This window comes from Epinephelus fuscoguttatus, linkage group LG17 (genome assembly GCF_011397635.1).
Source record: "Epinephelus fuscoguttatus linkage group LG17, E.fuscoguttatus.final_Chr_v1".
Classification (NCBI taxonomy): Eukaryota; Metazoa; Chordata; class Actinopteri; order Perciformes; family Serranidae; genus Epinephelus; species Epinephelus fuscoguttatus.
In genome coordinates this window covers 1028989-1046276 of record NC_064768.1, presented here as the reverse complement: position 1 = coordinate 1046276, position 17288 = coordinate 1028989, and the positions used below count along the sequence as shown (strand labels likewise).

The window sequence follows — 17288 nt, the reverse complement described above, 5'->3', positions numbered from 1 at the left end:
TTCTGGGCAAGGAGTCTGGTAAGACTCGATTCCTTTCCCCAGGGTTGGAATGGGGCCAGAAATGAACACATTTTGTGACTGACAGTCACTCAGTTTCTCCAGGAGCAGGGAAAAGTCTTTTTTTCGGGATCTCAGAGCCAGTTTTTCTTCATAGAATGTCAAAAGACCCAGCATGGATGATGATCCTCATGTTACTTGGGTGTGTAGAGAGGATCACTGGCAACAGCTCGGTTAGCTCCCTGACAGACGTGTCAGACACTGTTAGATTTTCAGTCTTTGCCATTCTTACATGCTTGGTTATTGAGTCCCCTATCAGGATGGTGTCTGGCTGATCAGGTGTGGTGTTAGCGATACTTCTCCTGGCCCTTGGCTTCTCAGGTGTGGAGTTAGCATAGTTTTTTCTGGCCCTGGGTCTAGCAGTGGTTTTGGGGCTGCTTGCATTTTGGATAGCCTTAATACCACAAGTGTGATTGGCCTCCCTGGGTTCAGTGTAGTTGGTACTGTCACACATTTCATTTGGAGCCAGTGCATGGTACCTGTTCTGTAGAGAGAGTTCAAGTGGAGGGGTGAGCGTTGGGGCTCTCTTGACTGATTTCCTGCTGGATTTGCCTTTGCATCTAGTGACATCAGACCAAGTCCTGGCTGGAGTTGATGCTTTTGCTCGAGCACCAGTCCTGTGCCAGTAGGAAGGGTCATTAGGGAAGGCCAGTTTGGGAGCCTCTGCAGCTGATCCAGTGGTGTTAGGACATATCCATTGGATTGTGTCAGCCAAGTCAGCGATGGTATGCTCCACATTTGTTGTATTTCCATATATAAAAGTCTGTCCATCAGCACCTTGTATGTTAGCTGCCACAGAGTCAATGAATTGCTCACTCTCACGAATTTGTTGTAGCGTTTCATTCTTCTTTTGAAGCTGCCTTATCGTCTCGGTTAGTCACTCACACTCTGTGCAGCTCACAGATTTTGCCATCTTGTCCTTGTCCTAATCACAGATTTCCAGTCACAGACACAGCAAAAGGCTTGCACTGTGCCTCAGCCCTGCTCACATAGTACTAAAGTGGTGAAAATATGGCAGTAGTCCTCTGTATCTTTCACAAATTAAAGTCCCAATGCTTTATAAGTATCCAGGATCTACTTTCTGTAGCTGTTACCAGGAAAAAACAAGTATATCCACAAAAGAATGTAAGCAAAGCAGAGCGCAAGCAGCAGAGCGTCTGCACTGTAAGAAAGCCGGAGGTGCCGGAGGCTATACATTATCATGCTTAGAACATGGCTTACTACTAAAACAATCATATTTTACAACTGGCATCAATATTATTAAATTGCTGGCAGAGTGTATTGACAGAGGAGAGGCGTTCACCAGACAAATAGGAGCCGAGGAGGGGATTTTACTCCACTTCTCCCGGTCGGAGATGCTGGGTGCCCAGTAGCTGCAAAGGTTGCCCTCACATTTATGACCAGTGACCGACATGATCTCCCTGCTCTCCAGGCCAGCTTGGGAGAGCTGTGTGTACTAACTTTAACTGATTTTGATGCTCCTCAGTCTAAGGCCGTTGCAGTAAAAAGTCCAATGTTCACTTTAGCTGGGCGTAACTTAGCTGGGCGATGTCCGTCAATAGCTGCCTCCGTGAGAAGAGAACAGAAGGAAGGGAGGGGGTTGTCACTGTCCGAGGGCTGCCATATATAGTAGCTGTGTACTGTGGCTAACTACTACAACGCCCCCTGTAAGGCCCGCAATAATGAGGATAACTGTTAGAGAGTAAATACTTGTTTTAATTTAAAAAAGAGGTAGCATTAGATGATTTACAGAAAATGGATCAATAGACTTAGCTAGGCAGTATGACAATAAAAACACAGGGATGTAAGGTGCTATATAAAATAAATACAAAAGTAAAACAAAACACACTCCATGCAATTAAAACACCTTGTCCATAAAAAAATAAACCCATGCAAATAAAAATCTATGTCACAATGCCCAGCCTCCGTCTCCCCGTAATCATAGGCGGCACTATTAAGAGGCTAGGGGAAGCTTAGCTTCCCCAAAATTGTCACAGAAAAAAAAATCCCCAAATAAAATCATGACTTTAATTTTATTTTTATGTTCCAAATTTTATTTTAGATGAGGTTAGAGAGACATTAAAACGCGCCCTTTCAAGGTATTATTATTATTAATATTTTTTAATAAATATATGAAAGATGGTATTTGATAGGCGCAGGCTATCTGCGTCATTCTGTATGTAGCCTATGTAGCATAGAAGCTAACGGCCTCGCTAGCTCACAGACAGCAGCATGATGAAGAGAAAGCAGCAGAAAAGCGACATTAGACATTTTTTTAATGTCAAAATAAAAAATGACCATCTGGATCCCTCAAACGAGACCCCTCCGGATCTTACCCAGGGTCCCGTGCTGGAGGACGTTGAGAGCTGCAGTAGCACTTTAGCCGACCAGGCTCCTACCACTTCCCAGCGCCTTCCAAGCTCCGACAGCAGCCACCTCCCTCCCGACACCGGCCACGGTCCAGACACCAGTCGCCTCCCTCCAGACACCTGCCTCGGTCTACACACCAGCCGCCTCGCTCCAGACACCAGCCGCCTCACTCCCGACACCGGCCTCGGTCTACACACCAGCCGCCTCGCTCCAGACACCGGCCGCCTAACTCCCGACACCAGCCTCGGTCTACACACCAGCTGCCTCCCTCCCGACACCGGCCTCGGTCCAGACAGCGGCCGCCTCCCTCCCGACACCAGCCTCAGTCCAGACAGCGGCCGCCTCCCTCCCGACACCGGCCTTGGCAGTGTTAGGGACCAGGCTTTTTCTGTAACTGGGATCAGGGACTGGAGAAATATCAAGAAAAAAATGGTGAAACACACGGAATCTGCTCAACACGAGCAAAGTATGGAAAAGTGGCAGAGCTATCAACAGTCCAGACGAAGCGGCTCTGTTGCTGCGCAAATAAGCACAGCTCACAAGAAAACCGTTAAAGAAAACCGGGAATATGCCACCTCCATTGCTGAAATCGTCTTGCATTTAGAGGACATGATGAAAATGAGGCCTCAAGCAACCGTGGGAACTTTTTGGAAATGTGCAGCTTCCTTGCCAAGCGAGATGCGTCATTTTGTATGATGCAGCAGAAATCAGCTACTCTCACAAGTCATGACACCCAAAACGAGTTCATACAAATAGCTTCTGAAATGGTGATGAAAGAAATCATCAAAGAGATAGAGGCGAATGGTTTTTTCACTCTCGTGGTTGATGAAGCTCGAAGCTACAAATCTGAACAAATGACAGTTTGCGTCCGTTACACACACAATATGGAAATACAAGAGGGTTTCCTTGGATTTGTGGACTGCTCTGAGGGGACTGATGCAGAATCCCTACATGATCACATTAAAAAGTTCATGGATGAACATGGAATTTCCAAACTTCCTGTGGTTGGGCAATGTTATGATGGTGCTGCCGTTATGGCTGGGAAAGTTAATGGGGTGCAACAGAGGATGCGGCAGGATCACCCTAGCGCTATTTACATCCACTGTATGGTGCACAAGTTAAACCTGGTGTTAGTTGAAGCTTGCAAAGTCAACCGGGTGGCCTCTGGTTTTTTCTGTGTCATGGAAAGCCTATACACCTTTTTCAGCCAGCCTGGAACTCACCATGCCTTTCTACAGATGCAGAAACAGCTGGGAGTGAAAGCGGAACTGTCTGCCCTGAGTGACACGCGATGGGTCTGCAGATGGCATAACATGTCAGCTGTGAAAAACTCTTTCAAATCCATAATGGCCACCCTTGCCGAGTTTTCTGTGCCCCCATACTGCAGATTTACAGAGGCTTCAGGTTTGCTTCACAGCGTGGGAAAACTGGAATTCTGTGTGTGTTTGATTGTGTTTTCCCATGCACTCCGCATCATCCATGTCGCATCTCAGGCCCTTCAGAAAACAGACACAACACTTGCTCAAGCTTCCAGTGTTCTGCAGGCCAGCATCCAAAGGCTTCAGAAAATGAGAAAAAATTGGGAGGAGATGTGGAGGGAGATACTCACTTTTTTGTGAGTCTGGTGACATTTCTGTCACACAGCAGGAGCCCGAATGACACGAATGACAGCCACGTTAACTTCTGCACTTGTGGGAAGCACGCTGGGGCTAAGGGAGCTGGATACCTCCATATCAGAGAGCCCCAAAGACAAATGGGCTAAACATCTCTTCTATCCTGTCATTGACACACTTGTTGGAGCCTGTAACAAACGCTTCTCAGAGGGAGCAATGCAAATTGCAAAAAGTGTAGACGCTGTGTTGAAGTGTGATGCTGATGGAGCTGCCGGACTGATAAAGCAATATTCTTCAACCCTCTCCGTCAATGCTGATCTTGCTCATGCCGAAATGGTCATGGTGAAAACGAGTTCGCGTGATGTCACTCTGGAAAATCTCAGAGCCGCTGTCTTGACTGGATTTTACCCAAACTTCACAGAAGTGCTTAAATTGGCACTGTCTCTTCCTGTTGGGACAGCGACGTGTGAGCGTGCATTCTCAGCGATGCGCCGGGTCCACAACTGGATGAGGACAACTATGGCCCAGCAGAGACTGTCATCTCTTTCGCTTCTCTACATTGAGAGTGACATAACTAAGAGGATTAAGCCTGAGGAAATTGTTGACAAATACGACACAAAGGCCCCGCGGTGACTGTTGCTTCATTAAGGTAAGAAAATTAATTGATTACTAATTAATAATTACTTCTGGGCTACAACAGCAAAATAAGTAGAGAATTAATGGAATTATTCTGCCACGACATCTCAGTTTGATGAACATCAGTAATACTATAGACCTATGTATCTGCCTGTGGTTAAAGGATTTTTTTTGTTTGTTTGTTTTTTTCTCCTGTCCCGTAGCTTCCCCATATATCCTGCCCTAGCACCGCCTATGCCCGTAATCAAACCACTGCTACAAGCTAAAAGGTGCTTTGGCTCAGGTTTACAGACAAATAAAACATATGTTGTGCTGTACAAGGATTTATAACAAAGGCCTACACTTTATCCATAAACTTTTGGGCCTACATGTAACAATCAAAGCCTGAGACCACATGTTGGCGCCCAAAAGAACAAAGGAATCAGTCAACCCCCTTTCTCTGTGTGAATCAGCTGATTCAACCCCAACACAGCACCCCAGCTGACCAGCAGAGGTCCCTTGAAACACAGCTCCCATTGGGTGAAATCCGCCACGGCCAACCCCGCACCGGTGACGTCACGCCGGGGTATATCATCACAGAGCGTACCTGAGGGAAACGCTTCTGGCTGTGATCCTCATAGCTAATAGAAGTACCCACAACTGTTCCTAAAGCTTAGCAACTCGTCCCACGTGGCGAACGCTTTAGAAAGAGTTATTACTGTGCACAGTTAGACGCGTTTTAGGCCTACGGATTTCCCTCGCTGGTCGAGCTGATCTCCTCTCCTCTCCCTCACTCTGTGCGCCGAGGAACACAGAATAGCCCGGTACGAGACCACGGATTGACCCTCTCACCCGGATGCCCGCGGATGCGAAGTTTGGTAGATAACAAGGACTGCCTGCTTCAAGAAGAAGGACAAGGACCCCCTTCTTTCCCCGAGTGATTCCCCGCTACGAGCCGGAATTAACTCGCCTCGCCAGAGACTTGCCCCCTTGCCGAGGACCCGTTAGCCACTGTGAGCCGCTAACCACTTTACCTCTGCCGCAACAAAGGACGCACGAGGAACGACCGACACATCACTCCACCTTCTGCAACAGTAAGAGGCTTTAGCTCTGGGCAGATAGTAGTTAGTGTGTGTTTTCTTTTTAAGTTGTAAGGTGACATACGTGCTGACGTATTGCGGTAAGCGAGTTGTGTCATTTCCGGTGTTTCTGTGACAGCGTCTCTGTACTGCTCTGGTGAATTCCACTTGCCTGCTTTCTTACCTCAGTTGCTTTAACGTCTACTTCAAGTCATAACCCACACTGGTTCTGTTTAAGCACCTATAGCTCTCCTCCTTTCTACGACTTTCTCGCTAATCTCTTAGCTGTTGTTTGCACGCTCTTAGCCTTGTTAGCTACATTAGCTTAGCCATGACTTCTCCTTCTCCTGCTCTCTGTTGCTCGGTGTGTCAAATGTTCAGTTATGCCTCTGCCTCCTTTAGCGACAGTGGTAATTGTAACAAGTGTAGCTTATTTGCTGCGTTGGAGGCGAGGCTTAGTGAATTAGAAGCGCGGCTTCGCACCATGGAAAACCATTCAGTAGCTGCGGTAGTTAGCCAGTCCCCTGTAGCCGGTGCGGAGCCACATAGCCTAGCCTTAGCCTCTGCTAACTGTCCTCCTGTAACTCCCGTTCAGCCGGGAGGTTGGGTTACGGTTCGCCAGAAGCACAGCTCCAAGCCGAAGCCCACGGCTCACCACCAGCCTGTTCACGTTTCCAACCGCTTTTCCCCACTCAGCGACACACCCGCTGAGGATAAAACTCTGGTTATTGGCAGCTCTATTCTGAGAAACGTGAAGTTAGCAACACCAGCAGCCATAGTCAAATGTATCCCTGGGGCCAGAGCGGGCGACATTGAATCAAATTTAAAGCTGCTGGCTAAAGCTAAACGTAGATTCAGTAAGATTGTTATTCACGTCGGCGTCAATGACACCCGGTTACGCCAATCGGAGGTCACTAAAATTAATATTGCTTGTGTGAATATGCAAAAGCGATGTCGGACTCGTAGTTTTCTCTGGACCCCTCCCAAATCTGACCAGTGATGACATGTTTAGCTGCATGTCATCATTTAACCGCTGGCTGTCCAGGTGGTGTCCAGCAAACGATGTGGGTTTTGTTAATAATTGGCAAACTTTCTGGGGAAAACCTGGTCTTATTAGGAGAGACGGCATTCATCCCACTTTGGATGGAGCTGCTCTCATTTCTAGGAACCTGGCAAACTTTATTAGTAATTTAAATCCCTGACAACCCAGAGTTGAGACCAGGACTCAGAGTCGCAGTCCTAAACGCCTCTCTGAGCTTCTAGTTCAGTTACCCAGCCATAGTTTTAATAGTTTTATACAAACGGTGTCTGTCCCCTGACCGCCTAAATGATCTAAATCTAAAATTAAACAAAGAGGAGTTGTGCATAACAACCTCATAAAAATTAAAACCTCTTCTGTGACAGAAAGACAAAACAGGAGAATTAAATGCGGACTGTTAAATATCAGGTCTCTATTGTCTAAAGCAGTGTTAGTAAACGAATTAATATCAGATAATCATATTGATTTACTCAGTCTCACTGAAACCTGGCTGTGTCAAGATGAATATGTCAGTCTAAATGAGTCCACTCTCCCAGTCATAATAATACCCACATTCCTCGAGGCAGCGGCCGAGGAGGGGGAGTTGCAGCCATTTTTAACTCTAGTCTGTTAATCAGTCCTAAACCTAAACTAGATAATAATTAATTTGAAAGCATCGTTCTTAGTCTTTTAGATCCTACATGGAAAACCTCGCACCAACTGTTATTTGTTATAGTGTACCGTGCTCCTGGCCCGTATTCTGAATTTTTATCTGAATTCTCAGAGTTTTTATCCAGTTTAGTTCTTAAATCAGATAAAGTTATTATTGTAGGCGATTTTAACATTCATGTCGACGTTGATAATGACTCCTGGCTACCGCGTTTATCTCATTATTAGACTCCACTGGCTTCAGTCAGGGTGTACATGAACCTACTCATTGTTTTAACCATACCCTTGATCTAGTTCTGACGTATGGAATTGAAATTGATAACCTAAAAGTCTTTCCACAGAATCCCTTGCTATCGGATCATTATCTGATTACTTTTGATTTCTTTTTATTCGATTACACGCCACTCAGCAACAGTTACTATACTAGATCTTTATCAGATAGTGCTGTCGCAAAACTTAAGGAAAAGATTACTTCGTCGTTAAATTCAATACCAATACCTTCAGTAACAGAGGTTTCCCGTGCCGACTTTAACCTCTCCCGAATTGATCATTTTGTTGATAGCACCGTAGGCTCGCTACGAACAACGCTCGACTCTGTAGCTCCTCTTAAAAAGAAGTTAAAAAAGCAAAGAAAGTTCGCTCCTTGGTATAACTCTCAAACCCGTAAGTTAAAACAAATATCGCGAAAATTTGAAAGGAATTGGCGATTAACCAAACTGGAAGAATCTTGTTTAATCTGGACAGACAGTCTCAAAACTTATAAGAGGGGCCTCCGCAATGCCAGAGCAAACTATTACTCAGCTCTAATAGAAGACAATAAGAACAACCCCAGGTTTCTTTTCAGCACTGTAGCCAGGCTAACTGAGAGTCAAAGCTCTATTGAGCCTTGTATTCCTTTAGCCCTTAGCAGTAATGATTTTATGAGCTTTTTTAATGACAAAATTCTAACTATTAGAGGCAAAATTCATGACCTCCTGCCCTCAGATAGTACCTATCTAACCTCAAACACAGCTGTAAAATCTAATATATATTTAGATTGCTTCTCCCCAATTTCTCTTCAAGAATTGACTGCAGTGATTTCTTCATCCAAATCATCAACGTGTCTCTTAGACCCCATCCCAACTAGGCTACTTAAGGAGGTCTTTCCTTTAGTAAACACTCATATATTAGATATGATCAATATATCCTTATTAACAGGCTATGTACCACAGTCTTTTAAGATAGCTGTAATTAAACCTCTACTAAAAAAGCCCTCCCTGGATCCAGAGGTGTTAGCCAACTACAGACCAATATCTAATCTTCCCTTTATGTCAAAGATCCTTGAGAAAGTAGTCGCAGACCAGCTGTGTGATTTTCTCCAGGATAATAATTTATTTGAGGAATTTCAGTCAGGATTTAGAGTGCATCATAGCACTGAGACAGCTCTAGTTAAAATTACAAATGACCTTCTGATTGCTTCAGACAAAGGACTCGTCTCTGTACTTGTTTTATTAGATCTTAGTGCGGCGTTTGACACAATTGACCATCAAATTCTGCTGCAGAGACTGGATCACTTAATTGGCTTAAAAGGTTCAGCACTAAGCTGGTTTAAATCTTATTTATCTGATCGTTTTCAATTTGTTGACGTCGCAATGAACCATCCTTACGTACTAAAGTTTGTTTTGGAGTTCCGCAAGGTTCTGTGCTCGGACCAATCCTGTTTACTCTATATATGCTTCCTTTAGGTAACATCATTAGAAATCACTCTATAAATTTCCATTGTTATGCGGATGATACTCAGTTGTATTTATCAATGAAGCCAGAAGAAAGCAATCAATTAACTAAACTCCATAATTGCCTAAAACTACATAAAAACTTGGATGAGCACCAATTTCCTGATGTTAAATTCAGACAAAACTGAAGTTATTGTTCTTGGCCCCAAACAACTCAGAGACTCTTTATCTGATGACATAGTTTCTCTAGATGGCATTGCTCTGGCCCCTGCCACTACCGTAAGAAACCTCGGAGTAACATTTGATCAAGATTTGTCTTTTAATTCTCATTTAAAGCAAACCTCACGGACTGCATTTTTTCATCTGCGTAATATTGCGAAAATTAGGCCTATCCTGACCCGAAAAGATGCAGAAAAATTGGTCCACGCTTTTGTTACCTCAAGGCTGGATTATTGTAACTCTCTATTATCAGGTAGCTCTAGTAAGTCCTTAAAAACTCTCCAGCTAATTCAGAATGCAGCAGCACGTGTACTAACAGGAACCAAGAAACGCAATCATATCTCTCCTGTTTTAGCTTCTCTGCACTGGCTCCCTGTAAAATCCAGAATTGAATTTAAAATCCTACTGTTAACTTATAAAGCTCTAAATGGTCAAGCTCCGTCATATCTTAGAGAGCTCATAGTGCCATATTATCCCACCAGAACACTGCGCTCTGAGAACGCAGGGTTACTCGTGGTCCCTAAAGTCTCCAAAGTAGATCAGGAGCCAGAGCCTTTAGCTATCAGGCTCCTCTCCTGTGGAATCATCTTCCTGTTACGGTCCGGGAGGCAGACACCGTCTCCACATTTAAGACTAGACTTAAGACTTTCCTCTTTGATAAAGCTTATAGTTAGGGCTGGCTCAGGCTTGTCCTGTACCAGCCCTTAGTTAGGCTGACTTAGGCCTAGTCTGCCGGAGGACCCCTCTATAATACACCGGGCCCCTTCTCTCCTCTCTCTCTCTCTCTCTCTCTCTCGTATCCTATTACTGCATCTAGCTAACCCGGCCATTCTGGATGTCACTAACTCGGCTTCTTCTCCGGAGCCTTTGTGCTCCACTGTCTCTCAGATTAACTCATATCACAGCGGTGCCTGGACAGCGTGACGTGTGTGGTTGTGCTGCTGCCGTGGTCCTGCCAGATGCCTCCTGCTGCTGCTGCCATCATTAGTCATTAGTCATACTTCTTCTGTTATTATACATATATGATTATTGTCACACATGTATACTGCCAGGTATTAATACATACTTTCAACATATTGTACCGCAGTAACCAGAACTATAACTATAATATTATTACTTCCATTAATGTTGTTGTAAGATACTGTCATTACCTGCATCTCTCTCTCTCGCTCTCTCTCTCTCTCTCTCTCTCTCTCTCTCTCTCCCTGTGTCATATGGATTACTGTTAATTTATCATGTTGATCTGTTCTGTACGACATCTATTGCACGTCTGTCCGTCCTGGAAGAGGGATCCCTCCTCAGTTGCTCTTCCTGAGGTTTCTACCGTTTTTTTTCCCCCGTTAAAGGGGTTTTTTTGGGGAGTTTTTCCTTATCCGCTGTGAGGGTCTTGAGAAGAGGGATGTCGTATGCTGTAAAGCCCTGTGAGGCAAATTGTGATTTGTGATATTGGGCTTTATAAATAAAATTGATTGAATTGATTGATTGTTGATACGGACCGCCACGTCCGATTTTGGCTGCATTGATATTGTAAAAATATCGCCTGTGTTGCTGCTGTCTGTTATTCTCCTGCCCGTTTGTGTCTGCTTGTAATACGCAGTGATCCGACCTCGTCGGACCGCTATTGTGTCGCCCCGCACGCGGGATTGATCAGTACTTTGGCTGTGTTGGTTCAATGTCCAGATTCACGCTGTTCACCAGCTGAGCCGAGCGCGTCTCTGCGTAACACAGACGGGTTACTGCATCTCAATACCGCCTGCGTGACCACACCTCTGAGTGCTTCCCTCTTTCTCTTCCTCTCTTCCACTAACCTACACTTGGAGCCGAGCAACTTCCCTCTCTACCGGCTCCCCTCCTTTTTGAGTCGCGTGCTTTCTTGGCGAACCGCCATTGCGCGACGTAGCTCGCTGCGTCACAGCCGCCATCTTGCTACGCTCACACGCCTCTCTCTCCCTCACACACCCACTCGCTCAGACATACATACACACACACACACACACACACACACACACACACACACACACACATCCTCGCTCACTCACCCACTTTCTCACACACACACACACGCACACACACACACCCTTCTTGATGCTTGCTGGTTGATTCCGTAATGTTTTATAGTTGATAGGGTTTATAGAGCAATGTTGATGTTGGTTGTAAATTAATGTCATCAGTGTGAATAAACCCTGTTATACTGCAAAGAGAAGTTGCTTTGGTTTTTCATTGTATACTGTGATGAAGCTGGTTGACAAAGTCAGTGCCTGAGCTCCACTCCTTCCTGTTCATCTTATAGTTGCTGATATCTCCCTAGAATTAGCTTCCTAAGTGAACACTCTTGAGACTGAATTTACGTCTGATCATTGGTCCGGTTTTCCCGGTGGTGCCCCGCTGTAGGCTAATTCGATTATTATGCTTATGTAATAAATAATTAATTATTAATTAATTAATCAAATATTTTAATAATCCATAATTAATATTAATAATTATGAATTATTGCCAATGATCATATTTAGCTCCTCCTCTTCCCAACACATAGAATCAATAAAACCAAATAAAACAATACTAAAACAATGGCTGACAACTGCACCATGTACCGGGCTCTGAAATGACAGATAAAAGTTACTCTCCAACAATGTACATCAACAATGCTAAAAACAATAAACAATAAAAAACATAAAATGTAAAAATAAAAGCGCATTACCCCAATTGTTTGTGGCCAACCTCTCTTGCTGTCGCGTCTGCCTGACGGTGCAATTGTTAGGTCACTGGGTAATAAGTTACTTTTAAAACAGTTTAAGAATCCTGCTGTATATACCCGTGCTCGTAGCTTTTCTGCTAACCGGATACAAAGGACCCCAACACACCTGGCTGTCTAATGCAGCGCCTGCTCATAAATATTGTGTGAGATGGAAATTAAACGCAGCTGGCCCTGATTACCTACTCACCCGGTCACACATAGAATGGCAACAAGGATGTCAGCCGACCAACACTCGCTACCCGGTCCCTGGTTGCAGCGACTTGCGATGCTGGCCAGCTTGGAATTAACTAGCAGCCAGTACAGTACAGTCCTCTCTTGTCTAGCTAACATTTATCTGTTTTACTACTGATCCATTAGAAAGAAAGCTAGCTGGACATTTGTTTTGAAGTCTCTTTGGTCACGGAGCTGCCTCCATCTCTTGAACGCCTGACTGAGGTTTACTCTAATTTTTCCTCTTCTTTTATCACTCTCCTTTTTGCTCTTCTTTGCCTCCTCAGACAGAGGAGCTCATTTTCTTTCGCTCAGCCGTTTACTTGTTTCCAAACTTTGTCCGTCTGCCATTGTGCTTGTGACTCAACTATCACATGCCCAACTCCTCATAAGGACCAGCTCCAGTCCCTGATTGGCTGACTGACCAATTTCGCAATACATGATGCATTTCCTGCCATAAAGCAGATTTTTTTTCTGCAAAATTTTGTCCCCGGTGGCAGAAGCTTATTACAAAGATTGCAAAGCCACTAAGTAACCTATGTATACGCTGATATTTTGATTTTACTGTGGCCACTACCCTGTGCAACCCACATTATTTTCATAATGATATATTTAGAAAAAGATGCTATCTATTAGTCTAGTTTTTTGTAGAAGCATGAAAAAGTTGTAGTAATTTCAGTTGGAGTGGTTAGTATATTGCTGTTCGCAGATTGTATTGCAGAAATGCAGATCCAGTGCTCATTGGTGCGGAGTCGCATGGCTAGCTTATGAGAGGGCCTACTGCCATTAAATTAATGATGTTCTCTAGACTTTTTAATTAAAAACTCGGCATCCACACTAAAAAGTGCATTAAGTTCATTTTTCACCAAGCTAAGGTGATCTGCTCGTGCAGCACAGGTTGTGCTTTTTCCAAGGATGACAGCTGTCTCTCCAACTCAACCATATTTTGTTGACGAGATTGATTTAGAAATTAAGCAAATGAAGTAACGTTGTCTTTTAAGAAACTTTTAATAGCCTCCCAAAAAACCTAAAATCTTCCACTGAATCCAATTCAAGTGAGACAAATTAACCGATACCGATACGACTGGATATCCGATTTGACAAGCGAGAGATACGGCTACGTCGGTAGCAGCCTCCTCAATCGATACGAATCAGCCATGAATCCTTAGATGAATCTGTTGTAGAGTCATGGATTCGGGTATCGCGAGACTAGCAGTCAGTTGACTGACTTTAACAGTTTGCATCTCGAAAACAACCCGAGAGCCGGCGGCATGCTCCGTAGCAGGCATTACTGACAGCGATAATGGATGTAAACATCAGCGCCAGCTTATCCGGTGGAGATGAGGAACAGAAGCTAATGCTCGTTGGATAAACCAGGGAGCAGCCAAGCCGCAGCAGAAACTAAAGGCGCAGTCACAGACACAGACAGAAATACGTATTCCTGTCAAATACGGCGGCGCATGATAACGGCTTACCGGTGACCGACAAGCCCGGCTCCAGGTCCAAGAAGTCTTCGTCGGTGTCATGACTGCCCAGAAATACCAGGCGAGCCCTGGCAGCACACAGGTATGTGACGTGTCAGAGGAGAAACGAGCAGTTCACATTTCCACAAACCTCACCGCACTTTAGGGACTGTTCTTTACTTGTCAGGGGAGGAGGGTGGCTGGTTGATTTTTATTTTATTTATTATACAGTTATACAGTCGATACTCCCTGCAGAGAGAATTGTTAGTCCTTGGGTGTTATGTTGCAGTACCTAAGAGTCCAGCAGAGGGTGAACTGAGACTGTTAGAGTTGCTAAGGTCAATGCATGCAGAAGAAGTAGAATGCAGAAGGCACAAAGCCGAAGAGATATACATGTGTTATGCTGCCAGATGGTTCAGTAAAGACCTTTGAAACAAAGTTCACTTGTGGACAATGGATTGTTTATGAAGATGCAACACTAAAGCTACTAGCAAGACCGCTGTGGACGAAAACATGTTACAGGCATTCCGCAAGATTGTCAAAGTTATTTAAGAAGAGAACAATGCCGACTAGAAGGGATAAAAAGAGCCATATCTCCAATTAGAATCGCCCTTGATGATTGCACTAACAAACTGCATGACCACGAAGAAGGACTGAATAAGCTGGATGTGCGCTTGGAGGCTATGGAAACACGATATGCACAGGTGAACAGTGACTATGAAAAACTGCAAGGGAAAACTGATGATGTGGAAAACGGGAACGTGATGCAATTTACGCATCATAGGAGTACCTGAAGGTCTGGAAAAAGGAAATCCCACTCAATCCGTTGCCAGCCTTGTATACGACACACTTGGGGGTCCTGACGGTTTGGAGGAGCCCCCGATCCTGGACAGGGTACATTGTACTACAGCACAGATACATTGGGAGGGAGATCGTCCACGTCCGTTAATCATTTGAGTCCACTACTACCAGGAGAAGGAGCGTATCCAGCATCTGGCCAGACAGAAGGGATGGCTGGAGTTCCAAGGAAAGCAGATCCTCAACTTCCCAGATTACAGCGTTGATTTAAGTAGACGCAGAGCAGCATTCAACAAGTTAGAAGGACTCCTTCGGAAAGTGGAAGGGGTCGGTATGGTCTCAAATATCCAGCCCGTCTCTGGTTCTCCTTCAACGGGCAGGTAAAGATGTTTGAAACTTCGCAGGTAGTGAAGGACTTCATAATGACTAAGCTCCAACCAGCCACAGTTTAGGGCGACTATAGGCTTTTGTTTTACTCTGTTATGACTTAACCAACTAAACTAAGCACAAAAAGTAAGGAAATTTGTGTTTGGTAGATTATTTCTTTGTTGTAACAATGCTTCTTGGCAATAAATCTTATACCGTCGGAAAGCCTGTTTATTTCCCTTTTAAATGGTGCCACATTTTTAAGGAACATGCATTTGTGGGATGAGCAGCAGAGCTGAGTATGTGGTTTGCTCCCATGAAAAATTTGTCAAATCTTCTCTGCCAATGCCAAACAGCTTTTTTTTTTGCTGTTGACTCTTGTTTGGTGTTGTTGGGTGGATTAGATGATTGAAGTCTGAATAAATGAGACATATTGGCAATTTACCAATTTATTCATTTAACAGCCTCAGTAGTGTATAAAAGAACCATACACAGCCACAACAGCCTGGCACCTCCTCCTCATAGTGGTCACCAGCCTGGTCACACACTGCTGTGGGATGGCACCCCACAACCAGTATTTGTTGCAAGTCAGCCAACATGGTTGTGTTGGTCTGGCACGAACAGCATGCCCTAGCTGTTCCCACAAGTGTTCAGTGAGATTGAGGTCAGGACTGCTGGCAGGCCATTCCATCCTCTCCACTCCCAAATTCTGGAGGTAGTCTCTGATGAACCCCGCTCTGGTGGGGCGAGCATTGTCATCTCCGAACATAGAGTTCGGTCCCAGACTGTGGAAATAATGGGATTGCCACTGGTTGCAGAATTTCATCTCGATATCTCTCTGCATTGAGATTGCCTCCAATGATGACAAGCCTTGTTTTTCCATTGAGGGAGATGCCACCCCACACCATCACACTGCCTCCACCAAAAGATGTTACTCTTGCCCACGGCAAGATGGCGGCAGGTGTCCGCCACAGTTTGGCAAGTGCTGTGGTTTCACCTTCCCTAAAACCTTCTGGGGAAACGCCACTCTTATTTCTTACTGAAACCAAGGCAAAGTTGACATCCTGGCCGCTAATCTTGGGCAGAATCAGATCCCAAGAGCTATCATGCGCTGTAATCCTGATCTTACATGTTTTGTTTGTTGGCACGCTGCCCACCTGCAACCATCCTGCAGTGATGGGCCACTGAGTAAATCCGCCACTCTCCAGCCTCCCGTTGGTTCGCGGAGCCAATTCACCATATATTCCACTATTTTGAACAATGGACAAGCATCACCTGAGCGCCGCGGGCCGGGCCGTGGTGACGGGTATGGAGCATCCTCTGGGAGGTTCGCCACTTTTCTCTGCACTATTCTCCTGCTCTGCGGTGATATCCATCTGAACCCTGGGCCTGGAGACTATCAGTTGCACCAAGGTGATGGCTTCCTAACCATACCTGGATCTCTGGATCAGCGGCCGGGGACAGGTGAAAAGTCTGGATACACACGTGTTGTTCACGGACACACTTTGTTCCCTGAGATTCTGCATCCCTCCGGCGGCAAACGATTTGACATCACACAAGGTAACAATGGGGTTAACTCCACACACAAACAAAAGGAAACAAACTCCGTTCTTCAAGCGTCTTCAATAAACAACACTACAACACGCAACGATGATATTGCGACCAGAAAACAACAGACTTTTTCAGCCTGTAAATCATGTGAAGGTGCTTTGGGACCCAAATGTAAAACCTAAAGGAATTTTTGGTGGACACTTAAATATAAGAAGTATTGTCTCAAAAACGGAGCAACTTGAACATTTATTGTCGGACTCTAACCTTGACTATCTGTGCCTCTCTGAAACATGGTTAACTCCAACAACTCCGTCTAGTGTTTTTAGTATCCCAGGTTATAGCGTTTTTAGACTAGATCGTAAAAAAGGGAAGGGTGGTGGTGTTATGATTTATGTTAAAGAAGGGATTCAGTGTAAAAAAAAAATTGCCCTGTGATACCTTAGAATGGGTAGAGGTTAATATTACACTTTCCCCAGAAATGTCCTTTAATGTCATTGTTTTGTATTGACCACCTAATGAAAAGGACATGTTTTTTAATGATTTATCTGGTGCTCTTGAAAAATATAATGGCAAAGAAGTGATCCTAATGGGAGATTTCAACCTGAATTGGCTGGACAAAACATGCAGAAAGAAATTAAAGGATATATCCACTAAATTCCAGCTGACTCAGATGATTAAAAAACCCCACAAGAATAACAAGATCCTCAAAAGCATTACTGGATTTAATTTTTACAAACAGAGTTGATCATATATCAAAATCATATAATTCAATAACAGGTATGTCAGATCATAA

General features: G+C 44.5%; 1 protein-coding gene across 1 annotated transcript; it reads left to right on the top strand.

Moving 5' to 3' along the window:
* Positions 1–2842: 2842 nt before the first annotated feature.
* LOC125904289 (zinc finger MYM-type protein 1-like) lies at positions 2843–4225 on the top strand. Its single transcript, XM_049601623.1, has one exon. It carries the CDS (start codon positions 3081–3083, stop codon positions 4044–4046), a length of 966 nt encoding a protein of 321 aa, XP_049457580.1. The 5' UTR covers positions 2843–3080; the 3' UTR covers positions 4047–4225.
* The last annotated feature ends 13063 nt before the right edge of the window (positions 4226–17288 follow it).